Source organism: Sinohyriopsis cumingii, unplaced genomic scaffold (genome assembly GCF_028554795.1).
Source record: "Sinohyriopsis cumingii isolate HCF-2022 unplaced genomic scaffold, ASM2855479v2 utg001110l, whole genome shotgun sequence".
In the NCBI taxonomy this organism is placed as follows: domain Eukaryota; kingdom Metazoa; phylum Mollusca; class Bivalvia; order Unionida; family Unionidae; genus Sinohyriopsis; species Sinohyriopsis cumingii.
Window position 1 is genome coordinate 390,785 of NW_028315961.1, and position 25,285 is coordinate 416,069.

Here is a 25,285-nt window from a genome sequence, read left to right on the forward strand (position 1 = left end):
GATAGCCGCTGGCTTCTTGCTTCAGTTTCAAAAAGGCATCCACGTAGTCTGCGAAAATGCCTTTCTGAGTAGGGTCACCCTTGTGGTATTGTTGTGTCTTGGGAAAGTGGCAAATTTCGTACACTTCTAACAGTTGGTATCCCATGTCCATAGCTTTGAACAATTCTACGCTGACCCAGGTTCCCGTCAAGGCCCGTTCTTCCTGGGTGTGCTGACAAGGCTGATCTTGGTTGCACGTTTCGGCACAAGTACGGCACAATGGAAACATCAGTTTGCCTTGACAATGGTGAGGTAAGACGGGATGGTATAGGTTCATGGGAGGCAAAACTTTGCACTTGATCAAGCCTTCGTATTGTCGAATGTTGACCAGGTCGATGTGTTCCGTCAGCAATCGCGGGTGCCGTGTAGGAAAGTGACAATATTTGCACACGTAGGGATACAGCGAACACACATCCAAATATTTGATTTCTTCTCCTTTCTCTTCATCGGCTTGGTACAGCAAACAGGTGGCATTGGTCCTTCCTCCGTACAAACTATCCCTCGGGTTCAGGGGGTCCATCAGCTTGTAACTTTCCACGACACGTTTAAACTCGGGATCGATTTTCAAACGGTGATCGTATTCGTGTTCCCACATTTCCACCACTTGGTATCCTTGCTGTTCTAACTTCAAGCGTCGCTCACAAGTGTCCTGGTACAGGTCTTCTATGGTCCATTGTAAAAACTGATTTTTAGTGTCACGGTCAGGGTAGCAGACGGGACATCCGTGAAATAAGCAACCGTTAAACTCATACACGATCTTGGGGTTTTTTAAGTCCCAGCCATCGACCGAATATGTTCCGATGGTCCTTTCGCCTCCTCCGTTGCGGGCATGCTGAATCCATTTGCCTTCCTTGTCGCACAAGTAATGTAACCAGCGTAGGGCTTTGACCGAGTATTGACGCTTGACATAGTTGGTCGTTTGAGGACTGATGACAGCCACGGTCTTTTGAGGCATGAATCGTTGGCGGTACACTAAGGAACACGCTTTGGCAATGGTGCAAGCTTCTTTCAAAGGATCGACCCCTCCGTGTTCCATAAACAGTTCTCGAAATTTTCCACAGCAACGTCGTAAAATGTCCACGTCGGAACGACAATACTTTAACATTTCTTCCTGAAAGTCGAAGGGGTCCGAGGCATGAGCCTGGTACCAAGCGTAGAAATCTTCTCGTTGTTCGGTACGCATGTTGTCGGGGTCGTAATAGTGAGCCTGAGGCAAATGGGGTAGAACGGCATGTTGATTGGCTTCCGTATTGAAAAAGTGTGGAAAGTACCCTTTAGCCATTTCTGTCATTCCAAACGTTTTAGGCATTCGACTCAAAGGCATGGCCAAGTAACTCATCGAATCTTTAAACTGCACTTGTCCCACTCGCATGAAAATGATTTTGGCTCCGTTCAAAGTGACTTTAGGACGTTCGGTGCCATGTTCCGTATAGTACCTCAAAAGAAACTGTCCATCGTATCCGGAGAAATTGTGAGCCATCACTGTGGCATGGCGATGACAATCTCGGTAACGTTCGATGTCCTCTTTGCTCCATGTCTTGTCGATGGGGTCTAAGACCCATTTGGCAAAATCGTCTAGCGTCTTTGGTCCTCGAAAGATTTTTTCACGCCCTCCAGGAATTTTGCTGCAATGAGGGCAATAACTGAAGATAGGTTCTTGAATACACTTCTCGCACGCTCGATGAGCCATGCAGAAATTAGGAATGTGAATGCCGGTCTCTTGCATGCATTCGAAATCGAAAAAGATGAAATTGCCTTTCTTCTTGTGACCGTCCTCTTTCTCTGGTGGGGGTTGGTATTTTTGCACGTAACATTCGTGTTCCAAGTCCATGATGTGGTGACAAATGTGACATTTTTTCTTTCCTGAACATACGTGTGCCTTCACACTATTGGTACGTATGCCTTGTCCACACGCGGGGCACAATCTCAGCAGTTGACAAGCGCATTTCTTCTGTGAACCTTGTGTCTTCAAGTGTTGTTGGTAACAGGTAGGGCTGACAAACGTGCACAGACAAGTTGAACAAGGCACTGGTTCTTCGCTCAGACAGGGTTGAGAGGCCAAACATCCTGAGCATTTCCATCCACAATGTTTGTGTTGCTCTCGATTATTATAACCATAGTCACATTTCTCACAATAATAAACATATCCCAGGAATCCAGTGATACTGGTAATGGTATCGAAATGTTCATCGTGATGATAAAGGTGAATGTATTTTCCGTCCTTAAAATCTTGGCCTCGAAACAACAGAGGCCCGCGCATTTCTTAAAGGTGCACTTTCAAGGTGTAGCGTGGAGCTAGGGCATCTTGCAATTTTTGCATCTCAGGAATGCCACAGGGTGTATCTTTGGACAGTCCGGCTTGTTGTAACAGGAGTTCTGCTTCATTTCGTTGTTTGGCTCGGTCGGATTGTTGAATAGTTTTCCAGGTTCTTTTCCACTCTACCGTGTCGTTCTTGTTGGCATAGGTTTGTCCCACCACGATGGCATGGGCTAAACACATCTGGTCATGAGGGTTGTTAATTCGGACGAGACTTGTTTTGGTGTTGCGAAGGTCGTCCACCAATAAGACCTTTTTGCGTCCTGTCCCTTGAGGAAGAGAGACGTGAGCCATTTTCAGTGTGGCTTTACCATCGGTGATGTCAATCTTGTCATTGGATTGTTGCACCTGTTGTATGTTGTATATGACTTTGGAAGGGGTCAGTTCTGCGGGTCTGCTAAACTCGATCCAAATGGGATTTCAAGCTGTCGTGTTGTATGGATAGTGTCAAGCGATCGTCTTCTTTGGGTTGACATTGTCGCTTGAGTGTGGTGAGCAAAGAATCCCACATCTCGGTGATGAACCCTTCTGCTTTCTCCAACGGTACGTCGGACTTGAAATCTTTAAACTTCACCGTGTAGGTGTAAGCCGTGGTTCTAAATTTTCTAGAGGAGCGCTTTTCCGTCTCTCGAATGTGATAGTACTTTTCAGGGTTGACTGGTGAACTTTGGTTTGGAGTAGACTCTCTCTGTCTGGTCGCAGACGTGGAAGGTGTTGGTTCAGGTTCGCTCATGTCTTCTATTTGAGCGAACACTTCTTTTCGTGTGTGAGGCGATACGTCACTTCGCTGCCTCTTACGTTCTTCTTCTCTCTCACTGAAATCGTGCGATCGTTTCATCTCGATTGCTGATTCAGAAATGATTTAACCAAGTTCATTCTTTCCATATATACCCTCTCTACCTCTCGTTGTGACAATGACTTGGTATATTTCACAAGGCAAGTGAAAGCCAAGCATATAGGAACCCAACGACAGCGTTGCGTCTTAAACACCTCATGCATCTTGACGACCCTTCGATTCAAACCCTACCACGAAAGAAAATAGTTGCAAGAAAAATAAAACAGACAGTTGGTGTCTTCAAGAGAGCTAGAGAAGGCACTGTGTCGCTGGGACACGTACGTACGTACTCCAGAAAACTACGCTACTCGACAACGTGAGTGTGCTTGTCAAAATGTTTGAATAAGATTAAAAATGTTTGTCAGTTTCAAAACGCGAACCAGTACTGTGGCCGTTTAATATTTGATGTGCCAAGAAGAAATGGTACAATACGCAACAAAGGGTTTGTACGTTTACACTCCAATCTGTCTGTACTGCAATGGTAACAGCGCTCTTGCGTTGGCATTATTTTGCCACACTACCTTTTAAATAAAACAATGCATCACTCATCATAAACGATTTCATTGGCTATACTTATTTTCTTACCGCTTTCGCTTCGAATTGACTTCAGTACCTTTTCGCACAGCGACAAGATCGGACGTGTTTTTTTATTCTGCGTCTGGTCGCTACACTACTTGCCCTGAATTTACAACCAAACAATGTGTTACACATTGTAATTGACTTCATTGGCTAACCGATATTTTACACTTTTCTCTCTGTTGATGTGAGTGTGCTTGTCAAAATGTTTGAGTAAGATTAAAAATGTTTGTCAGTTTCAAAACGCGAACCAGTACTGTGGCCGTTTAATATTTGACGTGGCAAGAAGAAATGGTACAATACGCAACAAAGGGTTTGTACGTTTACACTCCAATCTGTCTGCACTGCAATGGTAATAGCACACTTGCGTTGGTATTATTTTGCCACACTACCTTTACTAAAACCCCAATGCATCACTCATCATAAACGATTTCATTGGCTATACTTATTTTCTTACCGCTTTCGCTTCGAATTGACTTCAGTACCTTTTCGCACAGCGACAAGATCGGACGTGTTTTTTTTAATTCTGCGGCTGGTCGCTACTCTACTTGCCCTGAATTTACAACCAAACAATGTGTTACACATTGTAAGTGACTTCATTGGTCAGTCGATATTTTCCACCGCCTTAGCTTCAAATTGGTTTCACTTGTTATTCGCACCGTGAGATGATCAGACACGTTTTTCTGTACCTGACCATTAGTCACTTCACAAACAATAAAACTAAAACACAAATGATCACGCCATGAGCGGCTCATGGAAATTATGTTAGTCATGTTACGAAATATAGCACGACTTGTTTGGATGTACTTTTCTGTGGTCACTCTTTAATTACATGCGTCTTCAGTTCACTCTTGTGATATTTTTTGTAAAGGGTGTATTTTTTCTATGGATGTGATTGTGTTATGTTCTATATGTTCTTTTATGTTTTCAGTGATTTTACTTTATATCTATATTTTAATTTAGATGTATAGACTATGTAGTCTGAAATAAAGAATTCTTATCTTATCTTATGTAAATGGAATGAGTGTTTCTTTGAAACTTTCATAAGGAAAATGTGCCATAAAAACAAACGTACGTGTCGTCATATTTTTAAAGTAGGAATACATGATATCTCTCTCTCTCTCTCTCTCTCATTGTAGTTTTGATTTATACCCTAATGGAATATGTTCCCGTTTGAAGATACCTCTCCAAAATTGTGATCAGTAGTCACCATAATTACGTGAACTGTTTGTCATGTCATTTTTTTCAAACGTTTACAGTCTAAAAAATCGTAGAACGATTTTTTTTCTTCCATCAGTAAATCTTTGTATGAAATAAAAGCTTGAGTTTGCACAATTCTGGTATCTTAACTTTATCCGATTTTGGAACTGCAATATGTCACGCAATTTTTTTCTTTTAACGTTAGATTTACAATTTTTCAGAAAAAAGACAATCACACGGCTTTTTTAAGAATGAAACAAATGACATTGCACTGTATAACCCTGCCTATGGTTAACTCTGAATTCTAAAGTCAAAACATGGGTTCAGGAAAAAATGTAACAATGTTTGTCCTATCCTCAGTGTAAACTGAGAGAATATAGGACGAACATTGTTACATTTTTTCCTGAACTGATGGAAGAAAAAAAATCGTTCTACAATTTTTTAGAGTGTAAACTTTTGAAAAAAATGACATGACGAACAGTTCACGTAATTATGGTGACTACTGATTACAATTTTGGAGAGGTATCTTCAAACGGGAACATATTCCATTAGGGTATAAATCAAAACTACAATGAGAGAGAGAGAGAGAGAGAGATATCATGTATTCCTACTTTAAAAATATGACGACACGTACGTTTGTTTTTATGGCACATTTTCCTTATGAAAGTTTCAAAGAAACACTCATTCCATTTACATAAGATAAGATAAGAATTCTTTATTTCAGACTACATAGTCTATACATCTAAATTAAAATATAGATATAAAGTAAAATCACTGAAAACATAAAAGAACATATAGAACATAACACAATCACATCCATAGAAAAAATACACCCTTTACAAAAAATATCACAAGAGTGAACTGAAGACGCATGTAATTAAAGAGTGACCACAGAAAAGTACATCCAAACAAGTCGTGCTATATTTCGTAACATGACTAACATAATTTCCATGAGCCGCTCATGGCGTGATCATTTGTGTTTTAGTTTTATTGTTTGTGAAGTGACTAATGGTCAGGTACAGAAAAACGTGTCTGATCATCTCACGGTGCGAATAACAAGTGAAACCAATTTGAAGCTAAGGTGGTGGAAAATATCGACTGACCAATGAAGTCACTTACAATGTGTAACACATTGTTTGGTTGTAAATTCAGGGCAAGTAGAGTAGCGACCAGCCGCAGAATTAAAAAAAACACGTCCGATCTTGTCGCTGTGCGAAAAGGTACTGAAGTCAATTCGAAGCGAAAGCGGTAAGAAAATAAGTATAGCCAATGAAATCGTTTATGATGAGTGATGCATTGGGGTTTTAGTAAAGGTAGTGTGGCAAAATAATACCAACGCAAGTGTGCTATTATCATTGCAGTGCAGACAGATTGGAGTGTAAACGTACAAACCCTTTGTTGCGTATTGTACCATTTCTTCTTGCCACGTCAAATATTAAACGGCCACAGTACTGGTTCGCGTTTTGAAACTGACAAACATTTTTAATCATTACTCAAACATTTTGACAAGCACACTCACATCAATAGAGACAGAATTGTAAAATATCGGTTAGCCAATGAAGTCACTTACAATGTGTAACACATTGTTTGGTTGTAAATTCAGGGCTTGTTGACAGTAGTGTAGCGACCAGCCGCAGAATAAAAAAAAACAAGTCCGATCTTGTCGCTGTGCAAAAAGGTACTGAAGTCAATTCGAAGCGAAAGCGGTAAGAAAATAAGTATAGCCAATGAAATCGTTTATGATGAGTGATGCATTAGGGTTTTTTTTAAGGTAGTGTGGCAAAATAATGCCAACGCAAGAGCGCTGTTACCATTGCAGTACAGACAGATTGGAGTGTAAACGTACAAACCCTTTGTTGCGTATTGTACCATTTCTTCTTGCCACATCAAATATTAAACGGACACAGTACTGGTTCGCGTTTTGAAACTGACAAACATTTTTAATCTTATTCAAACATTTTGACAAGCACACTCACGTTGTCGAGTAGCGTAGTTTTCTGGAGTACGTACGTACGTGTCCCAGCGACACAGTGCCGTCTCTAGCTCTCCTGAAGACACCAACTGTCTGTTTTATTTTTCTTGCAACTATTTTCTTTCGTGGTAGGGTTTGAATCGAAGGGTCGTCAAGATGCATGAGGTGTTTAAGACGCAACGCTGTCGTTGGGTTCCTATATGCTTGGCTTTCACTTGCCTTGTGAAATATACCAAGTCATTGTCACAACGAGAGGTAGAGAGGGTATATATGGAAAGAATGAACTTGGTTAAATCATTTCTGAATCAGCAATCGAGATGAAACGATCGCACGATTTCAGTGAGAGAGAAGAAGAACGTAAGAGGCAGCGAAGTGACGTATCGCCTCACACACGAAAAGAAGTGTTCGCTCAAATAGAAGACATGAGCGAACCTGAACCAACACCTTCCACGTCTGCGACCAGACAGAGAGAATCTACTCCAAACCAAAGTTCACCAGTCAACCCTGAAAAGTACTATCACATTCGAGAGATGGAAAAGCGCTCCTCTAGAAAATTTAGAACGACAACTTACACCTACACGGTGAAATTTAGAGACTTCGTGTCTGACATTTCAGCTGAGGAAGTAGCAGGTTTCATTACGGACCTACTTGACTCACTGTTAGAGGAACTCAAATGTCATTGCCAAGTCAAAGATCGAGGTCGTTTGAGCCTATCTATGTATCGCGACAGTTTGAACTCACCTGTATGTCTCGGATTTAGCACACCTGCAGAAATAACTTCGTCCAAACTTTTTAGGGCTATTGAAGACGTGCAGTCGATGAGAGGAAAATTTGACATCAACAAAGGAAAAGTAACCATTCATATGGTATACATTGTACCTCCATGGGAAGAAGACGATGACTGCACTTGATCTGCTTACTGATAAGTGTACCTAGCACGATGGATATAACAGCCGATTTATGAATGAAACGGATTAAGTGATGGGAAATATCTACGCTGGGACACAAGTGCTAGCTGACCAGATTTTTAACAACGTGTGAGACGAATAGAGAGAGAGAAACATGAACTTTGTCCTATTTGACTGCATGTTACTTGTTTTGTGTTAGCTTTTTCTTATAAATGAACATTAAATGTAAACAGGTTTACTAGATCCAAGAACTAAATAACTAGTAAATAGGTTTGTTTGATGTAGAAATGTTTATGTATTAAATGGATAGTGCTTAGACCAAAGCACAGGCCAGAGAGCCCATTTATATACTTGAATAAATGTTTTGAACCCATACAATAGACTTTTTTTTTTGAGCCTCTATTCTCTCTGTGAGGTTTGTTTTAGAACATTTCTGTCGTCTTTTCTGTGTGTTTAAATGTGTATTTGTATGTTTGTCCCTATCTACCCTTTGTCCTTACAAATACATTAAAATCCCTATAAAATGTTTTGACCCTATAAACCTCATGACGTCACCCAAAGTTCAATTCCCATTGACATCCAGGTGACATTCCCAAGTTCAATTTCCATTTACGACAAAGTGCAAACCCCATATTTTAACGTTAAAGTCCCATTGACGTTAAAGTACCGGTCCTGTTCAATTTCCATGTTCAATTCCCCTTGACGCTCTACAGTTCCATCCATGTTAAAATTTCCCATGTTAAATTCCCCTTGACGCCAGAGTGAATCGACTGTTTTTGCATGGTAAGTCCACTTGACGCTAGAGTGACCCCATATACTACTACTGAAAGAGTTTTAAAGCTACGTTAAAAATCCAAATCACATCACAATACATCACATAAAACTGCTGTAAATATATTTATAAGTTTGATCCTTTAAGAAATGCACATGCAAAGCTCTTGCTAAGTAATATGTAACAACTTTGTAACAAACAGTTCGATAATATAGTTCATAATTATAATTCTATTTAAACTGTGTTATGTTTCTTCTTTTGTCATGAACTACATTCTTTATGCAAAAGCTAAAAGGTTTTCACTGACATCTATACGGATTGTGCCTAACGGACACTATTTTTTTTCTTTTTTTGACTACTGCATACAGTATAATCCAACAATGCTGAATTTGAGCTGGTAAAGCGTTTAATATATTGACATAGTTCTTACCTAATGTCAACATTTAAAGAACGTACTAACAAATCGCCAAACATCAGGATTTCACAATTGATGTAATGTTTAACACGGTTTATTGAAACTGGTTAAGGAAATCATTCTGCTTTGCTAGTCTATAGCAAGTAAAGTAAGTATAAGTTACATGTTGGTGATAATAAATCAAACCATATAATATGCATATCTACAGCATATAAATGTTTGGGATAGCTTTGTACCCATGGTGAATACATTGATTTATAGGTAGTTCCTTTCACCAGTACAACATTACTAAATTTTAAATAAAATAAACAAAACCAGTACCTCTTTAATGTCCATCTTTTGCACACAAAAAAAATTTTCAATTAGTTTAGTTTTCATTAATTTACACATAATAACTATTTGATAGTGCGTGCTTCTAATATTACATTTATTGATTCGTTGTTTGTTAATAAGGAGACAAGATATTGTAAGAGATAAAACGTACGGCAACATCACTTTATATAAAGAGACGGATAACACAATTGTTCTTACATTTGAAGGTCAATACCAACTATGTTCCCATTTTAAAATAATATTTATGATAATAGCAAAAACCAATGACAGCATTCTATGCAATTGTTTTTGTCCTGATACATGCCATCCATTACTTGATCTGGTGCACTTATTTGCCATATCTGGATTTGTATTCTTTATCTCGCACAAGCACATGCATACGCACGCGTGTATAAGCATGCGTAGATGGAGATACGAGTTTTTTATAGTCCCCTTTAGATCTATGATGTCGGATTAGAACAAAGATTATACTTGAACAGAAAAGATAAATTCACAGCACTATATTTAATTATTTTTTGCTGTAATTTCAGATCATTTTAATTTAAAATTACAATACCAAGTAAGTAGCTTTGTGAACTGACATCTCTGATTAAAGGCCATTAACTTGTTCATAAATTATGCAGCATTTTTGTCTTTCTGTAACAAAATACCATAAGTGAAATCAGAGCCAGTCTTACCTTTCTTCATGATCATTCATTCCATCAGTTTCTGTAATTGAAATTAATTATGATATAATGAAACAAAAACTAAGAATATTCCAATAGTGTTGGGTATATTGCATATTAACATCTATTTGTATATTAATTTCTGAATTGCCATTTGAAGAGGAATATTACTTGCAAATATGCATATTTCTCACTGTGTCATATTGGAGATCACTCAAATGTTACAAAGGAAAATTATTAATAATTAAGGACATGATTTAATGATGAAGTCAGGGTTCCAACAGTGATAAAAATATAAAAGTAGGAATTTAAAGACATAAGACTTGTCAAGGCATGGAAAGAACGAAAAGTCATATAGTCACACATGAACAAGTGCCACTGGATAATTACAGCTACCTAAAGTCTCTTTGGGCCCATACATGTTATACTGGCTAATAATTATGCAAGGCATGTAGGATTGCAATATATTTCAAATATATGACAATACCATACCATATTACACACAGTTGATATAGAATAATATGAACGAGTCATCAATGGATATTATAATTTAAGTGAATTGTTATATTACACGAAGAAAACTAGGCAAGTTTTGAATGTGCGAATGTCATAAAAGCTTAACCTAATTTCATATTTTACAAAGAGTTACTATAAAAATCAAAATCATAAGTTGTCTGTTTATTTACTACCATTCCCTTACACATGCATGTATAATGGTTTTAAAGTTACTTTTTAAGACGTTATTGATGATAATCTTTCTTACCATCTTCATTTTGCTTTTTATGATGATATCTTCTCCAAAGGAATATACCTATTCCCACGACTACAATTACCACAAATCCAGCACTGACACCCACAGCTATCTCAGTAACAGGAATTCCGAAAGTTCTGGGTGTACCATCTACATCAAAAATGAATGAGAGTAATTTAAATTATACTGATGTATGTATGGTACAGGCATCATCATCTGGGCAACATACCCGTGTTTAGGTAAAAGTGAAAATTGATATATAATGCGATATGTTCAGAAACATTTTGAAATTCAGGCTGAACTATTTGCTTTATTGCGGTGAAGTAATTTTAATACAGGCTTAGCGAGCAACATTGATTTTCAGTAAGATGCATATAATTTGTATATATTGTTCTTATGCTTATGCATTGAGGATGTTACATGTATTATTACTCCCCGCATATTATTATGAAGTTGTAATTCTGTCCACTATCCCTCCAATGGCTGTTGACTGAAAACAAAACAGACAGTAGCCATAACCACAAGCCTGACCAATTTTGTTATAATTATATGGTCTTAAACTAAGTAACACAAATTAGCAAAATCCAACAAGTCTTGTGAAATTCAACACATAATTTATTTACATAGAATACAAAACGAAAACCTAAAAATAACGTATAATATGGCGAATGAAATCCCAAATAATTCTAAGCTCTCTCACAAATCCAAAAGTACTCCAAATTAGTTCCATTTGTATTTCAAAACTAAGTTCAATATATTGTGCTGATGTGTCAATAGTCTTTATTATTGTCTATAAATGAATTCACAATAAAACAGCTAATACATCTGAACGTCTAGCATTTTGTAACAAATAAATTAAATAATCTCAAATGATAACAGCTAAATTAATCCTCTAGGACTGATGTATATGCTAGGAACAACTAATTGTCAAGCAAATCATCCCTTAGATATAAAATCTAAGACGTAATGCAGAAATGTATGAGTCAAAATATTTATTCTAGAAACAAGGTCAAGTACTTTAGCAGCTAGCCAACCGGGAAATAGGTGAGTCTGGTTTATCCTTGAAAACCCATGACCTTGAATTAAACTCAAATCTCATCAACATATCTTCTTTGACGAGAGCACATCTCACAATCTTGAAAATATGCAATTGTTTATTAAAGTCAGCCCTTCTTAAAATAAAAAATCCACAATCATAGATAATTTAGTATTTAATACATTATTTATCAAGTGATCTTTTCAATCTATAATTAAGAAAATTAGCAGACGATACAGATATACACAACACTTCCTCTCATGAAGAAAAATAAAGATTTATTTAATAAACCTACATACTCATACTGGATACATTTTCACAAAGGAAATTATTTTGAGGTTCCCCTACAACCAGTTAAGATAAGGGAGAAATTAAATCAAAGAATGATTACTTACATGCACCTAAAAATGAATTTGCAATCATATTTCCATTTTGCTTCATGTACTAGATTTTAATGTTCCATTTCTAAGAAAATCCAACTCCCCCTAAATAATGTTTAATTTTTGTTTTTTATGTTGTTCATGTACGTAATGGGTTTGTGATCAATTAATACAGCAATCAGTATGTGTGTGTGCCTGTGTGTGCGTGTGATTCGCATTTTTAATGTACCTTTAACAACTGTTTAGTTTTATCACTACCATGTTTGCAGTGTGTCAGTTTATAATGATGTCAAGCACTTGGACATCATGCCGCAGACATGTAGCATGATGTCCAACCCAGTCACATGATCCTGACACCAGGCCGACCAGTCCTAACACTAACCTCTTAATGCTGAGAGCCTATCAAGGCAGCTGTTAGTAACACTTGTATAAGTCTTTGGTGCGACTCGGTCGGGATTCTAACCTGTGACCTTTGAATCTGAGGCGGATGCTCTAACCATTAGGTCATCAGAGGGGTCCCAACAATAAGAGAAGGAGTTAAACTAACATACACTTCAAAGCCAATATTAAAGCCTTACATTCCTTCTGGATTGTTGAATAATTTGTGGTGTTTGCTCTTTGTTATAGAAACATATTAATTCGAATGATCCACGCCCTTCTTATCTTCTTGTATCCACCAACATCTACATCACTTGCATTAAAAAAATTTTTAAACAACTGATGTATGTTTGAGAATGGCCTAAGGGGTTCAGCAAATATGGAAAATCTAAGCATTTCCGAAAATATTCAGTGTAACTGTTATATTGCTACTACACGCATAACTTGCTAGAAAATTCCCGAACAAGATTTGTCCCTTGAAGAGATTGGACCGATTTAGTGTTACAATATGTGTAAACTACTGTACTAAAGATTTTACTTTTACTATGGTTTTAGTTTTAAGATTCCTCAGAAGAATTGCCTCTGGGAATCTTGTAGATGCACACATTGGTTGCCTGATTTGGTTCTATGTAAAGGCTCTACGCAATCTACCATTTTTCAAGTCCATGGTTTGTCAAATGATGGAATAGGCTGCATGTGAGCCTAGCAGAAGGTAGAGTGCACAGACCTATTTTGGACCAAGTCTTCCTTGAAAATAGAACGTATACGAAAATATGAATCAACAAGGTCAATAACGCCAAATCAAGACCAATATTTTCTTACTTTATTTTGGCCTCTCATGTTTTCAAAATTTGTATGTGTGTTCGTTTAAGCACCGGGACACTAATTATTGGCCGCACCCTCCCTGCTGCTGTTTCTTAACAAAACCTTTTATCAAGACCTAGACGATATCGCGGAGACCGAGGATCCTGTACATTTATTGTGATAAATCTGTGTGGAGTAGCATTTGTTTAAAGACAATTTGAAATTAATCATATACATATCACCTGAATACCATGTCTGATGAATATTTTGCTGATTATGTATATCGACTCCATTAAACGCAACTAAAATTATACAGTTACCTCTGCTCACTTAAGGTATTTGTGTATATCACTGAGTAACATAAATCATGTCTGTGCTTTTGTCTGTCTTGAGAAAATATCAGAGCTGGATTTATTTGTTTCTGCATCATCACATCATCGTGTATTACGAGAATACTAAAAAAACATCGAGGACATATACAAATGGGGCTTCATCGATATGGGTGATAAAATCAATAATCCCGAATAAAATACCGAATCTTAACTGACCAACCAAGGGAGTTTCTTTCACAAGACAAAGCATTTCAAGTCGAATTGACTTAGAAAAAAACAGTTTTACACCATACTGACTACCCATCTCGAGCGGTACCTCAGGTGGTTTCAATGTTCTAATAATGACTGCATTTTGCCACAAAATAAGCTAGTAAATACTAATGTGTGGCTTTAGAATCACTTCTAAAAAAAAAAGATCTCAGCATCTTGTTTGTGTTATACAATCAGTAACTGTCATTTCTAATCCTGATTAGAACTGAAAATAGTAGTGCGAAAAAGAGTATCACTGTGACCAATACCTGTTGCTTGATCAATACTTTGAGCAAAAGTGACATCATAAAAAGTGGCCAATAAATGTGTCACCCATATGAATAATTTCCTGATCTACATCATTCTCAGGAATTCATTGCCTTACTTTTATAAATGTATAAGTTGGGTATAAATCAGGGATCTGAATTTCAGTAGACTTACGTTTTGATATGAACTAGGCTTGTAATAAATGAATACCCTGAAATGGCAAATAAGGCACAGCTCCTATAGTCTTAGGTCCCGAGACAAGGCCTGACGACAAATTAACACAATGGATACTAATATTACGAAAGTTGCCCTCATCTTCCTGAATAAGAATACTTTCACGAGAATAAGACTTCTAAGAAAAATAAAATTACTTCATACTAAAAGACTCTGAGAAGCTTCTAAATCTCTTAATATTTTAACAGGGATTAGATTTACACAATTATCAAGAAGTGATAGGCAACCTTTCAACATAAATGATTCATAATTATCAATAGAAAAATCAGATCGGAGTTTGTCTGACTCAACAAATGTATTGCTTTCAATATCTAATATTCACCTTGAACTGTTACAAATAGGAACATTTAGTAATAGCTCTGCATTGATTCTTTTCGTTATTTTTCAATCTATAGTAATAATAAATAATGGACCCTTTCTTCTTACAACAAGTACAAGCAGCAAAAGATAAGTATTTCTTATCAGTCTCTATCAGAAGTTTCATTCCTAAAAGATGTGCCAGTATTGAGACTTGGAAGCACTGAGATGAGACTGAAATGTTTTTTTTTTTTCTACTTTTCTAAAACCTGTTGAGAAGACGATTTATTGCCTAATGAAACCTTGCGAGGCAAGGAAGAGCTAGCAGCATTTTCCAAAGTTTCAACCTTTTTATCATTAAGGTATGTCTTGAGGTCACTAAGGATGTAAGACTTAGGCTCTTTAAATATGAGTTGTATAAGGTTATATATCCTTACCAACCTTCTTGGCTGTGCACCACCTATCAAAAAATTGTTCTTTTCAACATGCAAATGTGACATTGGTCTGATCAGTTTTATTTAAGGAATTCCTAAACCTTTTATTATATGCCTTGTGTACCAACTCATAACCCTTCAAGACACATTTTTTAACACTTTATTATACTGAAAGTATAGTGTAGACTTCATGAGCGTTTCCAGTAAGTATAGTTTGTTATAGCAAAGTTCAGCGCACTCTTAAACTTTTCAGAAAGCTTCCCAAAATGAGGAAAGTACTGATATATGTTCTTTTTTAAAACGGGTACTAACGTAATATTTATTTTAACATCAACACATGACATTGTATGTAAATGAAAATACTGTGTTCTCATGCCAGTTCTTTTTAATTAAAACTGCATTTTTCATTTTTCCTTTCATCCTTTGTAATTGCATCTATCTTTCTCTTTCATCCTTTGTATTTGCATCTATCTTTCTCTTTCATCTTTTTGTATTTGCTTTACCACATGCTGAAGCTTTTGCAATCACATTTCCATCTCTTGTTTTTAAACTGTAATCTCTTAGTTTCCTGTAATACCTACTAACCAAATGGAGTACACCTTTATCAAGAATACCTTTATCACCAAAAAATAAACCGCGTATTCTTTACCTCGTCTTTCATTAAAGAAGCCTTCATTTCTCAGATTATGATGTAACACATTTGTAGATCATTTATGTCGACTTATAAAACGTCTTTATTTTAATTAACTTTCAAATGACAAGTATGAGATGAGAGAAACTAATATGTTTGATACAGCCTGGTTGCTGTTTCAAAGATTATGTCTGTCTTTCAATAATTAAAACCAAACTCGCTGTCTTAGATCCCAATAGTGGCAAATAAACAAGATACGTGCATTGTCATATCACTATATGAAGTCACGAGATGCCTATCACTGTATGAAGTCACAAGATGCCTATATTAAAGTTTACAGTTTTAGATGAAATCTGCTAGAATAAGTATCATTTAGAGACACTAACGGATATGTTGAAAGATAGTTTGATGTTGAAACATTTCACTGACAATCCCTTAATTTAATGAAATATGTTTTGAATGTGATATATTTACAGCAAGTAACCTAAATTCTTAGGTCAGACGTAAGTTTCAAACCTTCAAGTTACATCCATTTGCACACATCAGAATATAACTAATCGTAATGAGCGCATGATAAATAGCCCATCTCGCTACAATGTACTGCACGTGGCTTTAAACCGAGCACAAGAAGATGGGCATTCTTCGTTGCTGAAATGATGCTGAACGCCTGGAATACAGAAACATGAATACATGCAACCTCTCTATAATAAAGACCAAAAGACGGAGCAGACAAACTCAAAATCTTGAAACACAAAATTAAATATTTGTAAAATTGTGGACACAAATTGCACGCAAAGATATAAACTTGTTTTGGGCCATAAATCTGTCAAAAATGGAGTTGATGAGACAAAATCCAAACAAGGCACATCTATTTTATTGAGACAATGTACTGTACACACTAAATTGTAACAAAATATGTTGAATGGTTCTCTATTGAGTAATACAAGGATCTGCTGTAGTGGAGATTTATAAATATTAGAAATGGGAGAAAAACTCCAACCAAATGGAACCTAATGTGGAAAGAATCACTTTAAAAGGCGCATATAACATTCATTTCCGCCACCAAATTACATCTAATTATACGTAACTATTTAAGAACTATGGTGGTTATAAAAAATGTAGATGGATGGAAAAAACAGTAATATGGATATATTGGCAGAAAACATGATCAATGTAGGAATCCTGCTTGGCAATATGGGACCATGTCAAGCTTTTAATGACAATTCTCTTAATATAAAGATGGATAGAATAATAAACTCAAGACGGGAAAATAATACATTGAGGGTCAGGTGGATCTATGTAAAGCTAGACATCACATTTGAATACCATATTTTAAAATACTGTGAACTAAGGTGTAAACAAATTTGATTTTATTCTATATTATTATTTTCATGAACTTCAATCTACTTATTAAAGTTCACTACAAAATATTTACATTTATGTTGTTATCCTGTATTTAATTTATCTTGACAAATCAGCACATGACCTTGTGTGATTGGAAGTATTCATAAATGATATGTCTCGTATGACATATATCCAAAACGTATTATAAATGGTTAAGGGATATATTTGTGTGGGGTCATTTCTGGAGTGCCTCAAAGCCAAAACTTATGTCTATTTTATATACATGATCTTCATTTCATTTTTTAAATTCTTCAGAGATAACATGTGTTTCAAATTAGCTGCTCTTATGGCCACATTGGATTTCACATTAGCACCATTTTCATTTAGAACCAAGCAAAAATGATTATAAGTCTTTTGATGAAAGCCCCATGTCAATATAAACATTCATTCAATTGAGTAATGATACCATGATTCTCATGACAACACTTCCAGTTGGGAGCAAATCGACATCCAATTATGTTTTCTAGTTAAAGCATCATGCCAATATGCATTTCAATTCAGAAAAATTTGTGATGACTGATAAAATAATGGACATCATATTGACACTATAATTTCATTTGGGCCAATCTTGACTAAGAAATCTTTTGGTGAAAACCTCACACACACACACTGATAAGGTGTTGAGACATTATTTTCAAGACAGCCACTGTGGCAGCCATATTAGACCTCAAACAGCACCAGTTTAAACATCTTCTGGAGAAAAACCCATGTCAATATAATTTTCAATTTAGGAGGAGTAGTGATAACAAATATTATAAGACGGCTGTTGTGACGGCCATAATGAACATCTGACCACCACAACATATGTGATAAGCTAATAAAATTAAATTGATTGGTAATTCCAAAGATCACCATAATGCATGTATAAACTTGTTTTAGTATCTGTTAAATGAGTTATGCTGTGTTTAATGGAAATCAGAACCAGGTGCATTTACGTTTGATCAGCCTTTTGTTCTTTCCATGGCATGAATTTCAATATAATATTGTCTCATCTTTTTGATAATTAAGCAATAATTATGACTATCAAAGATCAAAGTTGATCAAGCAATCAAGCAACATCTCAACCTTCGTTTTGTTCAGTCATAGCTTGAACCTGCCAGACTTCCTCATCTCAAGCACCTGTTTAAACTACCATAATCAATCGATAGCATCCAAAATCAACTACAGCCTATAAGTGTGGATTTATCATGGTAAACCTCAAAAGCATACTGAGTTCCAAGGGGGCTATGCAACTCAGAAAAAGGCAAAGACATGCAATATGACTTTTCATGTGTAAAGATGGAGCATTCTACCAGGAAGACCAATCACTATAGCACATTTGAATAAATAATAGTGGCATTTTTGAATAACATGTAACACTTTGTAAACATTAGCGTGCTGTACACTGTCATGCTTTTGAAAGCAATGCAACTAATATGCATGAACTAGTTTTGAAAAAAAACTTTTAATCACAAAGCTCATTTAAGTAAATTAACTAAATTAATCACCACATTACACAGCCTTTAATGAAGTAGTTTCTTTCAGGAACCTTGAGATGGCATTTTGGATGTGATTTCAATAAGAATTTTAATACTGGATTTTTCAATGTTAAGGTGCTGCTGATGGAACCTTGTAATGGTAAAATTTGTGTAATATAAAATACAAATTGCAAAATTTGTCCCATGACTATTCAAAATTCTGTATACTTTTGTAGTTTTTTGTTTGGGTCATAAGAATCATGCCAAGCCAAAAGCTGGTTGCATAGCTTGCATCTACTTTAACACTTCTGTCGTTCTATCTGACCGTTCAATTCTTTTAAACTTATGCAGTTTAACTTTAATTGGCACTGGGTATCCAGTATTATGTTGACATACCAACCAACCAATCTGAATGCACATGAACTTTTTTCCACACCTACTAGCTCACACCTCTCACCCACACACTGATCTATCTACCTACCAAATGTGACTACTACACAATAAATAAAACAATATGAACGAGTTTTTCATTATATTTGGTGAGTAAAGTTAATTAAGTTATTAATAAGTTGAGGATATAGCTGCTTTTACATTAATTTTCTAAATCATTTTGAACTACTTAAAATCTTCATGTAAACTCCAAGTCAATTACCATGACAAGACAATACACGTGAGGCTTCCCACAAAGCATATATATTGCAGCGTAGGTGCACACATCTATGTCATATGTAAAGTACAGTTAATGTGCTGAGGGTAATATATCACTATGTCCAATTCATAGTGATTGATATGGAAACATTACCAATGAATAAACATATTTACTTTACTAAAGGGGCCTATTGAGGGGTGGTGTTGCTAGAATGGGTCTAAACTGTACATGAATGAGTGTGATCATAAATACAAATTCTTAACTTCTGTTATTCAAAAAATGTAGGTCACAGTGACATCTGGTTTTATAGGTGCGCTATTCACAAATGCATTTTTTATAATGTATCATAATCAAAACGCAAACAACACAAAGTAAATGATGTTTTGAATACAAGATGTCATCAATTACTAAAGGATGAAATATAGGTTACGTAGACCTCTTTCTGCAAAACAGGATGTTTTATTATTCAAAATAAGATAGTATGAACAAAACGAATCGAAACCTCATATGGATATAGACTAAAAATCACTAAATAGAAAATGTATCCAACAAGATTATATATTGAGCATCTTTTGTAGTAGGATGTGGTAGTAACATGGACGCACATCATCATAACTTTTATAATATTCTAGCATTAACAGTGCCTGATGACTGAACATCAAATACAACATTATACCAAAGATACTGGAGAATAAAACATTTTCCACAACCATCACGTACTGAAATGATCGTGTAGTACATGAAAAGATTCATCCCCAACTTTCAAAATGTCTGACAGCATGGTAATGTATATTGCATACCAGAAACATACATCGCCTTGAAACAAATGCAAAACTTGACATAAGCCAGCATTACGTGTAATACACATCAAAGTGTCCTTTTCTGGAATGGACGTAATACCTAAAGAAATGTATGCAATCATCTAAATTAATGACTGAAGTATAAACAGTAAATACATCACAATGAATGCACCATAATTAGTAACATGCAAAATAGTCAAGCTGATCTAAAGTTTAATGAAGACGAAGTACTCATCAAAATGCATCACATCACCATGTTCCATGGTTCCAGGTATAACAGTACAAAAACAAGAACTCCTTCCAGGAATGGTGCTTTGCTGGCCAACATAAATTAATTTTCAGAAGCTTTGGACAAGTTCATATATTTTATACAATAACAATATCATGGAATTAGCCATTGTTCAAGGAAATGGGTTGCCGATGGATATCAGACCATCTCATAAGCGAGTATACTATATGACCACTGGAGCTAAAGAGTCCTTTAAAGAAACTGATACTCCACTGTCTAACAAGAATTTCTACAAACACAAGATAGGACTATTTCTTCCTTGTAAATGCCGAGTATGGAGAGCTTCTCTGATATTCTTCAGTGTTAAATCAGTTTCAAATTTACCACTTTGGTGGATATAATTGGTCATCAGAGTATATTTTGTACCAGTTTGATGTAGGATCATGAAGGCATCACTCTAATTCTTTTGTTGTGAATGTCCCCTACTCAATATGACTGTACCATTCATGGGAACTAGTGAGAGCAAGATTTTCAAGACGGCCACTATCGCAGCCATATGGGACGCACCTTTTGCAACATTTTTATACAAGTACAACCAGTTATTACAATATCTTCTAGTAAAACCCCGCGATGATATTATGTTTCAGTGGATAATAATATTTCAAGACTGCCACCATTTTAATTCGGAATCAACAAAACATTATATAAGGTCTCTGGTGAAAACCACATATTGAGAGAACTTTATATTTGGGAGTAAAAATAAAGACTATTTTACGATAGCTTTAATATGTAGCATAACTGGTTATCACATTAGCAGCATTGCCATCAAGAAACAATCATGCAGCATAATAAGTGATATCTTAATGTCAATGTGATTCCGTTGATCATTTCGGATTGGAGAAAGCGATGGAGGGTTTCTCTACAGTAATTCTGAATATTTTGCTATTTACAGTGAATCTTTCTGTTGATTGGTCTCATGAACATTTTGCCATTAACGATAAATATTCAACATTGTTGTTCTGAACTTTTTGCTATTCACCTGGAATATTCATGCACCATTCCTGATGTGTGTGTGTATATATATATATATATATATATATATATATATATATATGCATTCATACCAAAGACATACAAATGGTACTAACAGCTGTCGTGCTAGGTGCTCGGCATTAAGAGGTTAGTGTTAAAACTGGTCAGCCTGGTGGTGGGATAATGTTTGGGTAAGTAAAATTACAAGTTTGTGTTAGAATAGTTGATAACGATTTTAATTTATACATCCAAATTCTAACACCTGAAAAATGAACTCTTCCCTCTACATTTGCTTTGGACGCAAATAGTTTTCCAGCTGAAAATACATGGCAAGTTTATCTTTGGATGAGATATCTCTGAACTTCAATAGCTACTTCTCCATTGGATTTCATTTCTTCACATGATTGTGTAAATGAATTCTGCTTCTTGACCTTGCTTATCGTAAAAAGACTGATAATGCATGTGCTTTGTCAAAGCCTCCTTTGTTTATATGTTCATGAGGCCAACCACACCCCACTCCATTTGTTATGCATATTGCATTGGTTTTAAAATGAAGGAAGGTAGATAGTTCGGTATATATATATATATATATATATATAGTGGTCCGTTGAAAGCAAAATCGTATGTGAAAACTTGCATAATAAAGAAGTCAGTTCATCTTGTTTGCGCTATTTATTTGAGAATCCTGTTTCCCAAATATTTTTCAGCCAACTAAAGCAATCAAACATTACGAAGTCTTCGATTTGGTTTCGGCTAGGTTGTCATGTTTGGGGATTACAGAAGGAATTACTGGAAGGATTGGGGATAAATTCGTTTCTTTATTATAATATTACATTAAATTTGAAAAGGATATGAACATTTATCGGTTCTTGTTTCATAGCACAAGCACTTGATACCGGGGTAAACTAATGTGTACACTCACCAATTAACACATGTTAAGTTTTAATTGATGAGTGTACACATTAGTGTACCCAAAATCAAGTGCCTATGAAACATGTTCAACGTTCAGTAAACCTTATTTCTGTTTTCATCTTTATCTCATTGATAGCTTGTTTGTGTTGTCGAAGAGTGATTTGTAAAAATAACTGTCATGAAATAATGGTATGGAAATTGGACTGACTTTTCCTGCTTCAATGCATTGTTTAACCCTGCAAAGTTATATGATAAATAATGATGATAATAATAATAATAATAATAATAACAATAATAATAAATAATCTTTGTATTGTTATCATTTTTTCTAATTGTATCTTTGAACAGTTTAGTTCTAAATCTGTGGAAGTGAATTACAAGAATACAGTACATTTCATTGATACACTTTAACTAACTAACCCATTTTGAATAGAGTAAAGTAATCTAACCCATTAACATTAGTTGAATTTAGAAGAAAAATATTAATTATGGTTTTAATTACGTACATGTATTATTATTATTAAACATGAAAATAAAGTCATATTTTAAAATTGTTGAAAGAACAATAAAATCCGAATATATTTAATGACACAAAAATGGATCTTAACATAAATGTGTGAATATAATTAATATAGCGTATGAAATCAGAAGAATATGCTTACGAATAGTGTTAAAAACATGTAACTTGTAAGAACAGAACAGAACATCCATGCGTACAGATTGTTAGGCAGCAAGAAAATCTACAAAGCAATCAATCAGATTAATTACTGCTTCGGTATATTCATGAAAAGCAAAATTAACTTATCCATTTTCTTTAAGTACAGTATTTTATAATTTAAATAATTGTAATGGCCTGAAATATTGTCATGTGTTGCAGCAGCATTCTACTTTTAGATACGAGATGGTGATTTTTGACATCACATGATGGCCACTGTTAAACAACTGTATAGACCTTGACAACCCTGATAGTATATGCCTTTCATTTTGGGTGGAAATTTGTGAACCATATTAAAATGATTAATGATCATGCGTGTCATATGTTGATGATATTAAATAGTACTTAAACTGTATTTATTTTGTTTGTCTGATTGAAAAGGAAATATGGCATCCATGATACCGATCTCATGCTTTATTTTACCCGTCACATACGAATTTGCAAAATTGCATGGATCAGTGATCTCTTAACGTTATAAAGAATGTTCGGTTACATAATTGCAATAATTATTCTTTTAACTATTTTTAAAGGCCAACATGCCTAGCCATATTTTGGTTTAGCAATAAACACGGGTATATGTTTTTTATCCCAAGTAATCAATTCCCATCACTAGTAAATTGCATGAAATGTATTCCATATTATTTGAAAAGTTTGCATTTTTTTTTTAAATTTAGGGTTAAAACAAGTAAAGATGCAAATCCACAATCATCAAAACCACCAAAACGGCTTACACAATATAAACAAAATAGACCACCAAGATGGCAACACCAAAACAGACTAAGGTTGTAACACCAAAACGCCCAAAGTAAGATAAATATGAAGCAATTTCAAACTTTCTAAAAACTGTATAACAACAAGCATTGTGTTATATCTTATGGGTTGATTGCAGCACAATGAAATAAAATAAGATAGTAATTCAGAATAAATTTAATAATAATTTTAAAGGAGTTCATCAGGATCTTATAATTTTGTTGACTGAATATATTAGTTTGAACTCGTAAGCCATTGAGCCAGGAACAGAATATAATCTTGATTGTACATATTTGTCATCAACAATTTAGAATAATGGTCCCAAATTCAAAGAACAGTCAGTCTGTTGTAGAAATATAGGTTTATAAGGGTTGATAACTTGTTTTCAGACCTACAGGATTCCAAACATGATTTATAAATTTACTCTACCAGTAACAGTCATGTTACATGTGTAGTATTTGTTTTATTAATTCATCTCATTTTATATTTTCAATCAATACATTTTTTGTTGCAGGATCGATTCAAAAAAAGAAACGGCAGAGTATCGAAGGGTGATGATGAACAAGAAAATCAATGAAGTACTAAAACCATCAAGAAAAAGGATATAAAGGGATCTATTTTAAAAATTAAATGGACAATTTGGCATTAGAGGAACCTTATGGGCATTCTTAGTAATTTGATCTTTTTACAGTTTGATTTGTACGTGTTGAACGAATTAAAAATAAAATGTATTCTAAACTTCTGTTATACTTACTTCAATTCTTGGTATAATGCTTTAGGACAGCGAGGTGTCTGAGGAATCCTCCTGTGATATGTCATAGGAATCCTCAGACAATGAGCATTTTATCTACCACAACACAAGTACCCAAAAGGAAAACCAATTAATCATGTATGAATTTATCATCTTCATGAATGAACTATGATTGTTAGAACCATTTGGGGGAGAGCACTTCAATTTCAGATATTGTGACTTTATATGTTTGTCAGTCCTAGGGTACTACGGATGCAGTCATTCTGCACAAGTCAATAAACGGAATATTATAGCTTTGTTACCTGGGGATGCAGGCTAAATGCAAAATCGATAGATAGATAGATAGTTTACATAGATAGATAGATAGATAGATAGATAGAGAGACAGACAGACAGACAGACAGATAGATATACATATATCAACCCGAAATTATTAAATGTTTACAATTTCTAGTTGAAAAGAAAGAAAATACCAACAAATGAAAAGGTACATTCTCAATCAAAAGAACAAAATAAAGATGAGCTATTACTGTAGAAATGTCGAAATTTCCTTTGCTCTTTCCATGTGTGTAATTCGCCTTTTAAAATGTGCGACGTGGGGACATATTCTGCACTCATTTCCAATTTTGACAATGCAATCACCTATTCATTTAACTGGAAATGATTCTGTTTTTGGGGCACTGTTTACATTTATATATGATATGCCATTAAAGTAAGTTGCAGACGTGAACTATTCAGAAGTGGCACTGACAAGAAATATGA

At 35.2% G+C, this 25,285-nt stretch overlaps 1 protein-coding gene across 1 annotated transcript in view; it reads right to left on the bottom strand.

Moving 5' to 3' along the window:
• LOC149772828 (hemicentin-1-like) overlaps positions 1–25,285 on the bottom strand; it is a 212,041-nt gene that overhangs the window by 74,549 nt on the left and 112,207 nt on the right. Inside the window, exons 11-12 of the mRNA XM_089947228.1 lie at positions 10,796–10,933; positions 10,045–10,075 (exon numbers count right to left, since the gene is read on the bottom strand). Coding sequence (XP_089803354.1) covers positions 10,045–10,075; positions 10,796–10,933 — 169 coding nt within the window. The remainder of the gene's footprint in view (positions 1–10,044; positions 10,076–10,795; positions 10,934–25,285) is intronic.